The sequence below is a fragment of the Halichoeres trimaculatus genome, unplaced genomic scaffold (assembly GCF_033239565.1).
Source record: "Halichoeres trimaculatus isolate MK-OKI-2021-1 unplaced genomic scaffold, fHalTri1.1 fHalTri1_scaffold_4, whole genome shotgun sequence".
NCBI lineage: Eukaryota > Metazoa > Chordata > Actinopteri > Labriformes > Labridae > Halichoeres > Halichoeres trimaculatus.
In genome coordinates, this window is record NW_027437182.1 from 29,204,771 (window position 1) to 29,221,586 (window position 16,816).

Sequence of the window (16,816 nt, forward strand, 5' to 3'; positions counted from 1 at the left end):
TCTGATTTATATCATAAATTTCTAGAAACAGGATTGAAAGACTCATATCAGTGTCTTTGTTTGGTTTGTGACTTTGCTTGGGAAGTTTTTAACACATGGTGTAAAATTCTGGAAAGGCAACACTAGTTTACTAATGTATGTTTTCATAGATACGTTTTTGGGCATCAAATTTAACATCTGTCCTTTAGCTATCTGCAAAATACGCCCCAGGATTTAGAAGTTAGTAAGTTTAGATTTGTTCAGACACTTCTTATGTTTACCCTTCAGTACATTGTATTTAGATTTCATTTATTTTTGTATGGAACCCCAAAAGATTCATAATCCAATAAATAAAAATGACTTTTTGAAATAAATACCATTTTGATGAATAACTTTTCCTGTTATTTGTATTATGATCATTAAATTGTGAAATAGGGCATTGTTATTGTGAAATATGCTTTATTTTTCTTTTATATTGGATTACTTTATTTCAATATTTCATAATGATCATTTTAACAATTTCATACTTTTTCGAGTAAAAAATTTTTTTTCAAGCTTTTCTAAATTACATTTAAAAATGTCTTTTACAAAGTCCATTTTTATTTTGTAATGTTCTTTTCTGCAGTGTCCTGTTTATTTCATAACATTATTTTTCATCAGAATGACTTGGTCTATCAATCAAAGCCAGAGGGCTGGACCTCTGCTTGATCCTTTAAGATTAATTAGTTTGAGAGGGGTCTAGCTGAAGACGTCCGCTCTTAGCTGCTTGAGAAGCAACTCTGTAACTGACTTCTCTCCTGCAGCCATTCTGTCTGAAACGTGTCATACACTCCGGTTTTCAGCTTTTTAGTCTTCTCAGTATTAGTGACAAGTCTCCACGTTTAAATCTATACTGCAAGTGCTGCTGAAATGTCTGTGTAATGGATCAGTCAATAACTCAACTGGCTCCGCCTTGTGAGCTTTGATTGACAGATCAAGTCATTATGCTGAAAAATAACATTATGAAATAAAAAGGCCATTTTAGAAAAGAACATCATGAAGTAAAAATGGACTTTACCTTATTTCACAATTTAATGGCCATATTACATGTTTGTCAGTTATTCATCAAAATGGTATCTATTTCAAAGTGTTTTTATTTATTTATTTATTTATGAATCTTTTGGGGTTCCATATATTTGTTCATCTGATTTATCATGATTTTAACTTACTTTAATTGGTATTTTAAAAAAAAAAAACAGTTTAGCCCAAAAAATTTAACATGGGACAAATGATGCTCAATATAAATTTGTTTGGTTAAGTAAAGTGCTTTACTTAAATGCTTCAGATACACCTTGACAAAGGGTGAAATGAAACTCTGAAGAGAGGGTCTTCAAGTTATGAAGATGATCATTTAAAAGCCAAGAGATGGTGAATTAAACCAGAAACAAAGCAGAGGATAAATGTTGTAAAAGGTAGTAAGTCAAAGTGATCATGCAGCCTAATAAAGGGGAGTCTTTGGCCTTATTTTAGAAGAGCTAACTGTTTCAGTGGACCTGCAGTTTTGTGAGATTTGTTCCAGATATGTGAAGAAAAACTGAAAAGATCTCACCTGGCTTACAATCAAACTACCAGCAACCTTTAAGAGGTGACGGAGATGTTGCCCACACAGGTACATGCAGAACAGATCGTGACCTCCCTCAGTCCTCAGCCTCAGCTTTGCTATTAATTTTTTGAATGTTTAAAAATTGCCTCTCCTGCCCAGTGTGTTTATCGCCCTCTTGACTCTCCTGCTCCTGTTTTATTTGCTGATTATTCAACCGCAGAGCTGCTGGAGGAGACAGGAAAAGAAAATCAGTGAGTTGGATAGATTGTTCTCAGATTAGAGGTGACAGCAGCCAGAATGCAGAAGTCAAAGGTTCCTGCACGGGAACAGGGACATTTTAGTGAGGGCCACGTTTGCTGTTAACCTCTGCGGACGGCCTCAGAGACACAGACCACATGAAAACTCGGCTGCTTGATCTCACAGTTTGTGCTCCTTTTTTAGCAGAGCGGCTTTCACAGCTTCAGAAATACAGCTGCAGTCCTGACAGGAAGATTTTATCACTCGTTAGAGCTGTTGACACTGACTTTGTTCACAGAGGATAAATATACACCTTTAGGTTCTCCTGAGTGTTTCTTTAGTAATACATGCAGACAGTCTTCTTCATAAAGTTGAATATCTCCTTTTTATAGTGTAAGGTAATGTTACTTACGTTGTAGTTTCTCCTGAATATTAATGTGTGACATTCCTGCATCACCTGCAAACAAAAGTAACACTTTTCAGTATGCTTGGGAGCAGCTTGCTGTCTGCTCTGTCTGCTCTGTCATGGTCATTTATAGTTTGATTTGCCAACAACACATACACACTGACACAATAGTAGTTTTACCTTCTGCTGGTACATAGCTATCTGTCATAAAGTAGGAAGGAAACAGAAATCTTGTAAATTGCTGTTTTGGGATGACAACAGAAAAATGTGTTTGTTTTTTCAGTAATGCATCACTTGAACTGAATTGTAGATGTCATATTACATCACCTGTAGCGGCAAAAAAAAAAAAATGGACTGAGTGTCCCTATCGGATCACTTTGTAATGTGGTACCTTTTCAGAGAGTGTTACCATATTTCATACTAACATTCATGGTTCCCAGAGGACACACAAAGGCCAGGAGCCCCTTATATTTTCTGTGATTCTGTTCTATGAAAGGTGCTATACTAAATCAAATTTACTTACTTACTTACCCCCACCTGTAGGCCCTCCTCTGGCACATATCCTCTTTAAAAATCTACTTTTGACAACATTTTACACACATTTCACACATTTTTTTTGGAATCAGGGTTGTAGCTGGCTATGCAGGCATAACACATAATTCATATCATCATAAAAGTGCTTTTCACTAAATACAGAGGTTCTCTAAAAAAAACATATCCTATGTATAACATGGGGTGCATTTCTCAGGTCTGCAGGGAGACCAGTAGAGGGCGCTGATGTTACAAACACAACACCACATTTCAAAAACTGAACTTAACTGAACAAATGTTTTATCAGACTTAATATGTGACACATTAACCCAAAAAGTCTAGATAACGTATTTTTTATTGTCAGCACCAATATTGCTGGTCACAGGTACTTCTTAGCTTCCAGTTCACTGGAAGAGATAAAACACAGGGATCTGTGTTTTTCTCTGCTGAAAACGATTTCTGTGATTAATTTTGTAGTGGTGGTGGACACAGGAGCCTAACTGTCAGACAGAAAAAGGACAGAAGAGCAGAAGAAAGATAAATGGGAGAGTGATACAGCCAGAGCTGAAGGCTAATTAGCCTTTAGCTCTGGCTGTAACACTCTATAACACACGGGCTAAACTGTTTGTGATCATGTTCATTCCAACCCACAGTCAGCAGTTATTCTGCAAAGGTCTGTACAAACTTGAGAGTCTATCAATAAAATGAAGAGTGAGGTTACGTTAGCTCTGATTGGTAGATGACTGGCAGGACATGACCAGGATTTCTGACATTACGCATTACGGACTTGTCTCAGAGCTACTAAACTACTTTCAAACTGACAGTGTTTACTTGTTGTCACGTTACCCTGCAGATTTGTCAAAGCACCAGGCTGCCGATAGTGCTACATATAGTCTGATGCTATGTTTGCTTGATGTCATGTTCCAAACCGTAGGTATGTAACTGTACTGATAAATACCTTTCCGCGGCGCGTCGTAACCAGTAAAAAGTTATCTTAAACAAAGAAAATTTGTTTTGATGCGATCTCCATTTAATTTCAAAACAAACACAGCTCACTAAAAGTAATTTACAACAGTGTGCATGAGACTTAAAAAAAAAACAGTATTTGCAAAATCAAAATACAAATTGCCTTCAAATCTGTACATTTGTTGATAAATGACGGCAGCCTGAGTCATTAACTCTGCTGCTTACACACAGTTAATTACTTTTGTGCACAAGATAACTATCTTGTACGCAGCAGATAAAAGGATCACCTCACGGGACCTTTGGGATCCATCAAAGGACGATGAACCAAACTGTTTTTATGCAGAGGGTGTATCTGAGGTTAAGATGCTGTGCAGCCTCAGTGATTTGCTTTGAATCCACATTGTGCTCACAGGAGAAGAAAAAAACCTCTGAGAAATGTCAGGTGAGGTCTGTGCTCAACATGCAGGCTCAGCGATCCAATAAAATGATAAAAGATCCCGCTGCTGAATGTGATGAATGATAGACGACACACAGAGATGAGCCTCTGAAACACATAATCCTCCTATTCAGTGTCATTTAGAGCAAAAATCAATACACCTGAGGAGCAGGTGAGGCTGTTTCACTGAGGATACTGAACGGCTTCAGGGATGATTCTGAAACAAAATGGCTTCGAGTTAAACACACTGTGAATGCGCTTACACGTCTATTGTTTTCTCTTTTTTTCAGGAATACCAAATCGACATCATCTTCGCTCAGACGTGGACGGACAGTCGCCTCAGATACAACAGCACCATGAAAATATTGACTTTGAACAGTAACATGGTGGGACTTATTTGGCTGCCCGACACCATCTTCAGGAACTCCAAGAACGCAGACTCACACTGGATTACAATGCCCAACCAGCTGCTGAGGATATGGAACGATGGGAAGATCCTCTACACCCTGAGGTAAACTCAAACTCAAACGCCATTTTTTAGACACTAAAATGGTGACAAGTCAAACAGAGCTGGCGTTTTCACTATTTTAGAGTAGATTTGTACTACAAAGTCAAACCTGTTCAGGATTTAAGTTCTGCAGATTTAAGAATTAAACACTGTGATTGTGTTAATCATTAATGAAGAACCTCAAATGATAATGCAGGGCTCATTACTGTGTTTGAGGTTCCCCAGCTTTTAACGTCACACACTTATAGTTTTATAGACCATGGTAGCAGCCAACAAGGACAGATGATCTGCAACAGTTGAGCAATCTTTATGATGAGACGTGCTGCGAATGGTCAAACGATGCAAAGTCAAAAACACAAAACCAGACATCAACTGCAAAAGAAGAACACTGCACATCCAGATGTCTACGTAAAGGCGCTCAACTCACCTGTAAGGTTGATGATGGTGACAATCACAGGACCTTTGAACCACCCAAAACTTGTTGTGTCAACCTCAATCAAGTCATTGACACTTCTACAAAGAGTCATGCAAAAAGAACATTGTGAGTGAAGTTGTGAGGTGGCCCTGAAGTGTAAGACATGCAAACCAATTAAACAAAAAAACAGAAAATGTAAACAATAAACAAAAAAGAAGACAGAAAAGGTAGGTACGAACAGGCGACTAGAACCCTTGCTGGTTGACTCTTATTGATTTCAAAACTCAATCACTAAATTTAATTCAAGCTCTGTTTTTCATCCGAGGATATTTTGGCTCAGGGAATCAGAAAATGGATTGAAAAACAAGTATTTACATTAAATATTCTTATTCATCACATAATCAATCAAATGTACTTACACCTGAAAAATGGGTGTACGCCCCTTTCCATGCACATATCGGCATTTATCAATCTGTACGTGGGGGTCGTGTACGCTCAAATCCAGCGCCAGGTCTGAGTTTGTGTTCGCAAGTCTCATGTCAGTGGGGAGCGCGGTGCAGTGAGGGAAATCTGTCTGTAGAGAAGAATTATAAGATCAAACGAGGGCAAAACTTTTTCTGAAATAAAAACTGATGTTCTTAGATTAATATTTAGATCCTTGAATTAGATATGACACCAAGAATGTTTCTTACATTTCACTGTTATTCCACCAATCTATAAAATACTTTGCTATGAAAGAGCTGCACGAGCTGTCAGCTGATTTCTCCCGATAAAAAATGTGTTTCCTCTGTTGGTTTACTTAAAAAAAAAAAAAAAAAAAAAATACAGATGCTGTTATCAATTTTGATACACTCACAAATCCATGATAAAGTCTCAACAGAGAACATTCAGAGGACGCTGGATCAAACTTTTTGCCTGGATAATTTTTAAGGAAGTTGTATTGATTACAGGATTCACTGTGATTATTTCACTCCCCACAGTATCATCATATAAACGTAAACTGTGTGTGAAAATGTGACTATTTCATAACAAAAGACGTTCATTTACATGAGATCACAGCCTATGTGCTCGTCTCGTGGTACCAATAATCATAAAACTCCGGTCTACCCATGCATAATTGCGCACGTTCGACAAACTTCAGCTTCACTCCCTCCTCAATCTGTGACAGGTTCAGGCTGGAGTCTGCAGCTTCTTTCAGAGCTCAAACACACCTTTAAAAAACAACTTTCCACATTTCTGAACCTGAACGGAGACAATTAATAATACTGTGGCTGTTAACAATCAGGCATCACGGATGAATTAATCAAGGTATAAACGAATGCTGTGTAAATTAAATGTTAAAAACTCTGTTGTAGTTGACTTTGTCACATCCACGCTGTTGAATCACTGTAGTGATTTCCTTGCAGGTGAGTTTTTTCTAAATTGCTTTGACGCACTTTTGGCTGCCAAACAACACAGCGTCATTTTGTTTCTACTCCTGTTGCTATGGCGTTATTGATCTCCTGCACAGAGAAGTTCCTTTTTTCCCGTAATGCGTCTCTCCAAGTCGTAAATTCTGTGGGTTCGGCCAGCTGAGCCTTGAATATTTAGGGGCGTGTTATGTTTTCAGCCGCCACATTTATCAACACCTGATCAGGCGTACGCCGTAATTGGCCCTGCTACGCACGTTTCACAAATCACAGGCCACCCTTGCCATAACCTGATTTTAACATCCAGATTTGCACCAATTGATTGATAAATGCAAGATTGAGAAATGAGGGCCATTATGACAATGAGCAATTAAGAAAAAACAGGTGGTGGAGGAGAAGAGTAATATTCTGAGATCAAAGTCATATATTTTTGTGAAAAAAAAAAGAGGAAATTTGTGTGGTTAGGATGAATAAGCCAGACTTTCAGATAACTTTTAATCATTCTAATTCACAGCAGGGCTGTTTTTTTATTAGCCAAACAGTGTGTTTACCAGGGTGAATATAGACAATCAGCTGAGCTTGTGCCTGGATGTTTGGTCAGGTCAAGTTGAATTTGTTTGCAAAATCAGTTTTTTGTTGATCTCCATCAGTTACATTGACCTAAATGACTCACTTTGGAGAAACGATTTCAAAGACTCCAGAAAAAGTTTGCTGCAAACAATGACCATGCAACTAATGTACACATCAGCACAGTAACCCACAGAGACTTACGTCTAGCTCTGTCCCCATCTTAGTTTGGAATAAAGCCTTTAAGACAAGAGGCTGAATGTCCCCAAGAACTTTAAATAGGTCCAGATCAGTGGTGGCTGCTGGTCAGTCAAGGAGGGGAAGCTCATTTTTTTCTGGCCTACATCATAAATTTGTTTATTTAATTAAATGTAAATTCTACCCTCCGTTCCTTTTCCAGATAATGATCTGCGACCCTGTCGTACCAACCAGGTGTTTTTTCCAAGGATTTTACCAGTGTTCTCTCAATGGCCAGCAGAGCTAGGCTGCTTAAACGGCCTTGGCCCATTGAGTTGCGGGTTTAAGACTTGAGCTGTTTTAAAGAGGAGAAGCTCCTCTCTACACCTGCAGGCTGTAAGTGTGAGTGACAGGGGGAGAAGCTCCACAGCTGTAGCTGTAGCTGCTTACTGGTGAAAAGAGAGAGAATCTTTAAACACAACGCTCGTTGTTTTTAAGGAAGGTAAACTCACTGGGGATCGATAAAACCTCCGGATCAGTCCAAAACAACTCAATATAAAAGTCAGACGAAGCTCCGGTGGAGGGTTATACTTCAAGATCTCTGACTGGCTCATTTCACTGTCAATCAAAAAGGGATTCGGCCTCAGACAGATCATCCAATCATCATGCAGAAGCCCAGCATCCAGGCCAGTCCACTGCCTCATAGACCCCCAGAGACGCTGAGCGTCCGATGGGCGAGACAAAGCCCAGCGTTTATCCAATGACCGTCCAGTTTCCACAGTGGAACAACCCACTCTACATTTCCCCGCTGAAGTCAAAAGACGCTCAGTGTCTTACTGTGTTAAAGCGCTGAGACGCTGCAAGGATGAATGAGAAGGAGGTTGAGCCAGTTACCTGTGATAGGAGCTGATTCTGAACAAAGGATGAAGGAATTCTAGCTCATATTTTGTCAATGAAATGTACACACAGCAGTACAAAACACGACATTTGTGGGGGGACATTTTAGGGGAAGCTGAGCTTCCCTTGCAGTCTTGTAGCAATCGCCACTGGTCCAGATGTCCTCTGGATCCAGATTAGTACCTGTGTCACCTGAAAGACTGAGACAGAACGCAACAGTAAAATCTCTTTTAAACACGTCTCTCTGTAGCGCTCTCAGTGATGTTAGAAGTAATGTCTGAAATCCGTTGTAGGCTTTACTTTGCTGAGACACTTGTTTGTGCTAGCCATGAGCATGAATCATGAACATAATCAGACACTGGAGGTGGTGAGGCCTTTAAAGACGGTTAGTCTGATCGCTCAGTGAACAGAAAACATGAATGAATGATGTCTTTGTTTTAATGACCCGCTCCTCTTGCAGGTCTTTACTTATACTTGATAAACAAGCAGGTTTATGGGTCACAGTGTGGCCTTTTATCAAAGAGCTTTAAAAACATTTCTCAAGTTGTTGCCTATAAAATTATTCCTGATTCTTTATGTGTTGTGTGTACATATAAACTTCCCCTCCAGAGTCTCTCTGCTTCAGTGTCTGTGTTTTCAGACTTCAGTCTTCATCTTTAGGAAATTTATGCTAAAACAATTTGTGATGCAAACCTTCCCCAAAAGAACAGCAATTAGACCCTGTGATTTCCAACAGTAAGTGCAAATTGCCTTCTTGAGCTTTAAGACCAAATTACTGAGGCAGCCGCCCTCATGCCCCTGAGCTCTCTTTGTAATTGGAGCACTCGACTTTAATTTAAAAAGCTCCTTCAGTAATAAGCAGCTCCAGACTGTCCTCTGTGTCCTTGACACTGTCCTTGTGCTCTGAGACATTTTCAGATTTCTGAAATAGATGCTCTAGCACTTGACTGCATGTGGGGAGAATGTACTGTTGTGCAGAAAGTAGAGCCACGCTGACCCTACATCTAGAGAATGGTAAAATGATTTCACTGTCATCAACTTTTTTCCCATGTCTTAATTAAATCTTAATACTTCACTCAGATAATTCCCGTTGTGTTAGCTGAAACTGTGCAGCAGCAGCAGAATATTGTTTGTGTTCAGTGCTAACTCCCATGCACCTGCTGCCTTAACATAACTGAGTAGGAGACACACATTAAGCGGGCTAACAGGTGATAAGACACCATTATCATTACCTGAGGTACTGTGTCAAGTATGAGGGTCCTCCTTTCTTCACTCACTGAAATATTTGTAGCACTGACCTCTAGTACTGCCTGTTAATGCAAGAAATGGGTCAGTTAGCTGTATAGCCCCGTCCACAACCTACGTCATGAGGAAGACACTCAGCGTTCCTCTCCATTCATTCAGACAAGCACAAACACAAAAAAATTAACACAAAATTAAAACTTTAAGAATCTTAAAAATGTCCAGTTGTTCTATGGTCAGTTGTCAGAAACAGTACTACACCATGGAGTAAACTTCTGTTGAGTTCTGACCATTACAGAGCTACAGGTGTTATGGAGTTGTGCTAACTGGCGACTCAGCTGAACATGTCAGTGATTGTCATAGACAGTAAATGGATGTGGTCTCCCTAACGTCACCTGTCTGTTTCTGGTCTTGGTGTGTAGCAACTTCTAGTACTTCCAGAGCCAGCCTCAAGTGGACACTTGAGAAACAGCAGATTTTAGCACTTCCGCACTGTCTCATAATTTCAGACCGGATGTTGCCGCTTGGTTATTGTCATTTGATAGTCACCAGTTAACAGGGTCACTCTTTACACTGAAACACCGTCTTCTTAACCCAACCTCCGGTTTGACTGAAAATAAGCAATACTAATTACTGATATTTTTAATCCAGTTTCTATTTTGCATATTCAATGAAGAAGTTTGTTTCCGGCTGAAGTTATGACTAAATATAGATTTACTGAGGAGAGTGGATAATGTGTAAACCTTAGGGCTGGAGGGTTAACGATTATTTTTAAAACGATTAATCGGGCCATTATTTTATCGATTAGTCGACTAATCTAGTCGACTAATCTAATGATTAGTCTACCGATTATTTTTCTGTTGTTCAATTATTTCAGAACCATAATGTATCCCAAATTAATACCAAAACGATCTCTCTCATAACAGAGTTTATTAAACAACACTGTTTTGCACAGCAAAATGCAAAATATAGAATAAGATTATAAAAAATAAAAAGGCCGGTCTGTCTACTCTTACAGTCCTATAATCTATGATTAACAGAAATTGATTTTAAAAATGCTATGAAGAGGATCTGTTTCCATTGCACTCCCTCGCCACCTTGTGGCTCTGAGTCTCAGCAAATTACTCATCGTAAATAACTTTTAGTGTGGCGTGTGTTTGTTTTGGAATTAAAAGGAGATCAGATCAAGACAAATGTTCTTTTTTCAAGAAAACTTTTTACTGGATACAATGCCCCGATGTAAGAGATTTATCAGTACAGTTACGTTTGAAACGTGACATCAAGCAAACGTTGTAGCAGCCTGCTATATGTTAGCCTGGTGCTCCGACGCATCTGTAGGCTAACATGACAACTAATAAACACTGTCAATTTGTAAGTAGTTGAGTAGCCAGTTTAGCACAGCTGGCAGCCCGGTGCTCCAAGACATGTCCATAATGTGTAATGTTAGTGAATCCTGGTTAGCTTGGTCCTGCCAGACATCTACCAAGCAGAGCTAACATAACCTCACTCTTCATTTTATTGATAGACTCTCAAGTTTGAACAGACAACTGCAGAATAACTGCTGACTGTGGTTTGGAATAAACATTATCACAAAAAGTTTAACCCCCGTGTTTTAGGCCCCGTTTACATGACGCCGAAAACGGTCGATTCCGCAAACATTTCGTTGCGTTTTGGCCTTCCGTTTAGAGAAGACAACATTGCGTTTTCAGTGAAAACGCAAACTTTTGAAAACGCTCCCCAGAGTGGAAAGATCTGAATCCGCTCCTCCATCCAGCTTCGTGTAAACACAGAGCGGAGCGTCTCAGGGTGAAACGCTGACGTCACCGCATGCGCACTCGCAGTTTCAGGTGAAGGCTCCGCGCTCAGCCACATTTTCAGTTGAGCCAGTAGGTGGCGGTAATGCACGTTATGGTTGGATTGCCGACCGTCTCACACAACAAAACGGCAGAAAAAGAAAGAACAGAAGAGGAGACTTCTCCTCCTGGAGTCTTATGAACGCGGATCGTTTTCACGCCGTCCTCATGTAAACGCAGGTGGCTTTTGAAAACGCAAAGGAAGAATTGTTGCGGGAGTCTCCGTGTAAACGGGGCCTTAGAGTGATACAGCCCGAGCTAAAAGCTAATTAGCCTTTAGCTCAGGCTGCCGTAAGTCAATCTGATCCTGGACAACCTGAACTGGAAGCTAAGAAGTAGCAATCTAAAACAACCTGGACGTAGTTTTCTGCCTTCTTTATTATAACCCAGGTTTAAGCGGTCAGTGTGCTTGTCTTTGGTTTGGGAGGGTTTCTGGTGTATTGACACAAGTTCATTTCACAGCATATTTCACAGTCAGGTAAGAGTCCACAGAAAATGATATCACAAGCATCGAGTGACTTGTGTGTTTAAGCTCCTCTCTGGGGTAAACGCTGGGTTCCTCCACTAAAAATGTGATGTTTTCCATCCACTCACTGATTTCTCACTAATCTGTGAGCCGTTTCTTATCCATTAAATTGGTGTTATTTAGGTAAAAAAAAAAAGAAGTGTTTTTTGGTGGTTAACTCTGTCATACTGCTTGACCAACCATTGTACTCCTCAGCACTTCTGTTGCCAAAATGCGCACCCAGGTGTAACTGTTTACAAACTCTGAACGGGTCTATTGTTTGATCATCAGGTTTCTTCATTTTGTTTTGGGTGATTGAGCAGTTGTAAATGTAGCCTCAAGTGGCCACTCAAGGAGTTTTAGTTTTTTACCCACTAGTGCATTAGCCTCTTCCTTTTAGCTCCAGAGGCAGCTCACTGCATTTCAATGAATGAGTCGCAGACGAGAGCTAGATTCTCCCATTCACAGTTCAGTATTCAGGAGCGTGCAAACTTTGAGGAGTAATATCCGTTGATGGCATGAGAGAAAGACAATGAAATGTCATCGGGTATTAATTGTGCACTGGCCTGGCTGCAGTAAACAGAGATGACATTTTGTGATATCCATGCCTCCCCCACATGCATGGTATTGTCCCAATTCCATGCTTTAATGAGGTTTAAAGATCATATCGGAATAACATTACAAAGTTTTCTTTCACTTTCCTCTCATTTTCCGTCTCCATGTTCATGAACATTGTACTTTTATCTTAGCTTGGGCTTTATCTCACACTCTCTGCACCTCAGAGCGAGAAAAACACGTCTCATCCTTTCAGCATGCTGCCTTTCATTTTGTCCAGGTTGTTTTCCTCACTCAGGTGTTCTGTAATCTAGTGGAAAGACATATGATGGAGTCCTTCAAGGCTCACTCTTATTTTCAAGCCTTGTGTCTTTGTTTCATCATGTTGAAGATGCCCGGGCACCTTCACTGTTCTCTCTTTTCCCATTGAGATACGAGATGTTAGTTGTTTTCTTTAACAGCTTTTTAATTGAGATTCATCAACATATCCGCTGCATAATGACATCCACAGGTTTATGCAGTCTGAAGGGACAGCCAGCCTTTTGCTGCACCACACACACACATTTACCCAGAATCCCCACTGGATAATAACAGTGTGCTAGTTTTAAAAGAGTTTGTTAATTCATTATCAGTGCCGACACAGCACAGAGGGTAGCAGAGCGTTCAGTAAAATCAGGATAAACAACACAAGTCCAAAGAGTCTGAGTCAGAGTCCACAGAGTAAGAGTATCTGTTCACTCATCTCTGTCTGTTTGAGCTCTGTGAAACAAAGACCGCTGAAAGCAGCAACAGACTGTTCACACCAGAGCTCCTGGAGCACAGTGGAGGTTGATCAAAGTTGTGCTCCAACATTTAAAATGTTTCTATCAAGTAGGGATGGGAGATATGACCTAAAATTATATCACAGTATTTTTCCTTCATATTATGATAACAGTATTTTATCACATTTTTCCAACATGAAATAAGGGAAGTCTTTTCAAAACATGATTTTGACTCTGTTCTGTGTTTTAAGAGTACACGTTTGTTTTGGAATTAAATGGAGATTGGATCAAAGCAAATTCTTTTGTTCATGACAACTTTTTATTGGATACAACAATTTAAGGTAAGGTATTCATCAACAGTTACAAAGCGCTACGGTTTGAAACATGACAGCAAGAAAATGTAAGTTTATTTCTGCATGCTGTTTTTCTCTTTTCCCCTCAGCCTTAATCAAGCTACACAAACTCAAAACCATAACAATGGCGGGTGTTGTCATAGAGTCTTATATGTGCCGTAAATCATTCCGGTCCGGGGAGCTACGAAGAAGCATTTTAAAATAACCTATATTGGCGCTTATAATCTCACTTTAAAGTGTGGATTATGATCGGGCATATGTCTAGAAGGGAGATTTTTTCAAGACCACTTAGAAACTCCTCACAACCCTCTAACCAGGAAGAGACTCGTTGAGGTTAAAAATGTCTCTTCCAAGGGTTCCCTGCAAACACAGACAGCAGCACGGTTACATAGTTTCAACAAGCACAAATAAAAAATAACAGGTATAAATAATGGCTACTACCAGGATTCAAAACATCATACATTAGACAAAATATCTGCAGACAGACACATCTGACTCCATCTCATTCGGGATCTGTTTAAAAACATCCTTTGAGCACAGTTAAAAAAGTTTTGTGTCTTTTTGTGGGTCGTTCAAGTTAGAGGGAACAGCAAACTTGAAGCTGTTTTGCTGTTAGTGTTAGGGTTAGACTTTGTAACCCTAACCCTGACCCTGATTGATTCTGAGATTGTGTGACGCCCAGTGGGAGAAGAGACTGAGCAGGTGTTCCCTAAAAGTATTTTACATCTGCTTCTAGTATAGTCTTTTGGAAATTTGTCATTGCTGCTTCCTTGCCCTCTTTTCCCACCTCATCCTAAGCACCCTGTCTGGCCATCTCCCAGGCAAAGGCGAGAAGCCCCTAATCATGTCTCCCAACCGTCCTTGGAGTTTGATCAGACGTCTGCTACCTTCAGACTCCCTGAACAGAGCGTTAATGTGAAGACATTAGTCTGTTCGCTGATCAGGATGAGCTCATTATCAGACAGTTGCCTTTTCAGATGAACAGATAGATACTCCAGGTTGGCAGCTCTCAAGGTTTTTATCCGAGCAGCTGGTCGATCTGCTTTGTGGAACATTTCTTGTGTTATTTTTGAAGCAGCAGATTGTAGTCACCTCTGGCCTCTGTTTCTTGGCAGTGTGTGCTTTCCTTTTGTTTTGGTGTGGGCTCATCCTGTGTCTCCTCTCATGCAAACCAAAGATTTACTTTGAAGCTTTCTCCGCAGTATTCTCAAAAGAGACCAAGTGATGTAACATTACACAGTTTACACTTTTTTTTTACATGCGGCGACCGCTTTCCCTTATATCCCCTTTTCAGTTTGTGCTTTCTGTTCAGGCAACACATGCTTCTGAAAACACACACAGGCTGGTACTAATTAGGATTCCTAGGGCTCAGTGTTTCCTCTACACACTTGTCTAACACTCAGACTAAATAACCTCTTTTTCCAAAAATGAATCAATAAAATATGAAACAGAAACAGGATGTGTAAATTTTCAACACACTGATAATCCATTTCAAACAAAAACAGCACAAAGATGGAAGATCCAATTTTCAAACTGAGAGTTTAATTGTGTTTATAAAAATTATACACTCATTTAGATTTTAATATGAGCAGCTGTAGTCAGAGTTTTACAAATAACCAGTTCTGCTCATTTCAGCATTTGACACATCATCACACACTTTTTTTAAAGGGGGGCTGTATAAAGTGCTGTGTGGTCTCAGAAATGAGCGTGTTGGCGTCGTATGAAGTTTTATCACCAACATCAAGGCACCATTCCTGATGGACATACAGGATCTTCTGAGGTTTCACACAAGTCATTTGGGTGGAAAGACGAGGTAGTGTGAAGAATTTTAGATGCGTTTATCAAAAAACTGGGTTTATGTCATGTCCTGAATGAAATTAAACCTAAAGAAATTTTACTGGGGAAAAATATGGATTTGATTCGATCATTGGTCTTTTCTCTGATTCCAACCAAATATATATTTGGATTAGTCCAGAAAATTAACATCGTATATTTTTGATGAGAATACTTAACGAGTCCTAAAAGACAAACCATGAATTTCACAAAATATAAAAGGAGTGTATGTGGGATTTTGTAGCTCCTTACCTCGCTGTTGAGCTCCCAGCTCGTCATTGATGAGCCAACATGTTTGTGTTTTAAAAGCTGGATCATTACAGTTGCTCTGCCATTATTCGCATGTATACTTGTTTCCTTCTCCTCCACCATGCTAATCTGTTTACATGTGATGCATACAGCCCTGCAGCCCAGGTAACATACACTCCAGTCAAGTAGGTGGCGCTAATGCGCCTTTAGCTAGTTGCCAACCGCTAAATAATCAAACGAAACAGAAGAAGACAAACTGAAGAGAAACTAATACAGTGTATCACTCAATTATGGAAAAACGTTGTTGACGCTTTTACAAATAGATTTTTATCTATTTTATCGATTTGTTTCTGCAGCCCTATTTTGGAGGCTTTACTTTATTCAAGGATTCTCAGGGATTTCAGCTGCAGCATGTTTCAGCTTTCCAGGGAGCACCTTGCAAAATCCCCCGCAAGGGTGCAATTCAGTTTGTAGACCACAGAGAAGGAGGAGGAGGAAGAGGTGGTGGAGGAGGTGGTGGATGGAAAGCTTGACCTGCAGCACAGTGCGTGCAGTGATGGAGAAGAAAGGATCATGAAGAGGGAAGATATGTTTAAGAGGACCACCTTATTGTGAGAATGACCTGATTGGTTTGTAGTGTTTGAAGTGTTCACTATGCAATCAGCAGCGTCCTGCATGAGCTAATGCCAAGACCTATTTCATGGATTTAAAAAAACAAAAAACAAAACTACAATAGTTCTTTTTCTTTCACGTTGCACTTTCCATTTGTATTTTTGAAACTACATGACATCAGTGCGTGAGAGACAGCTTTGGTTCCCCGCTGGAGTTATTTGTCTGTCTCTCCATCCATGTTCCAGTGTCCTTCTTGAACTGCAGGTCGCTCCTGCTCTGCAAAGCCAGCAGTGAATGAATGTGTGTGAAAGAGGCTGGTTAGTGCTGATGGAGAGTTACCCGGCAGACTCTACCATTAGCCTGCAGGAGGGGATAACCAAGAGTTGTATTGTAAAAGTGCTTAAAATTGTCAGAAATCTTTGAGGAATGCATCACGTCATATTTGCCAATCAGTAATAGAGAGATTTGAAGTCATGAAATCAAGTTGACCAAAGGTTTGGTTTTTAAACTCTCCACCCTCAGCGTCAGCCCAATAACAGACTTTAGAGACATTTTACACTTCTTTAGCATGGCTGGAACTGTTACTAACACCCGAGTGGTCAGGAGATCTTCAAGGTCTAGCAATTACCAATTTTAGCAATTACCAAAACTCATATCTAAAATTTAGCAATTTTAGCAATTACCAAAAACTGTCCATCTCAGTTTGAAATTATCCAAAGGAACATCTTCCCAAATTGTCCAAA

At 39.9% G+C, this 16,816-nt stretch overlaps 1 protein-coding gene across 1 annotated transcript in view; it reads left to right on the forward strand.

Moving 5' to 3' along the window:
• The window catches only part of gabrg3 (gamma-aminobutyric acid type A receptor subunit gamma3), a 151,213-nt gene that overhangs the window by 87,517 nt on the left and 46,880 nt on the right, over positions 1 to 16,816 (forward strand). The window contains exon 4 of the mRNA XM_074667970.1: positions 4,428 to 4,648. Coding sequence (XP_074524071.1) covers positions 4,428 to 4,648 — 221 coding nt within the window. The remainder of the gene's footprint in view (positions 1 to 4,427; positions 4,649 to 16,816) is intronic.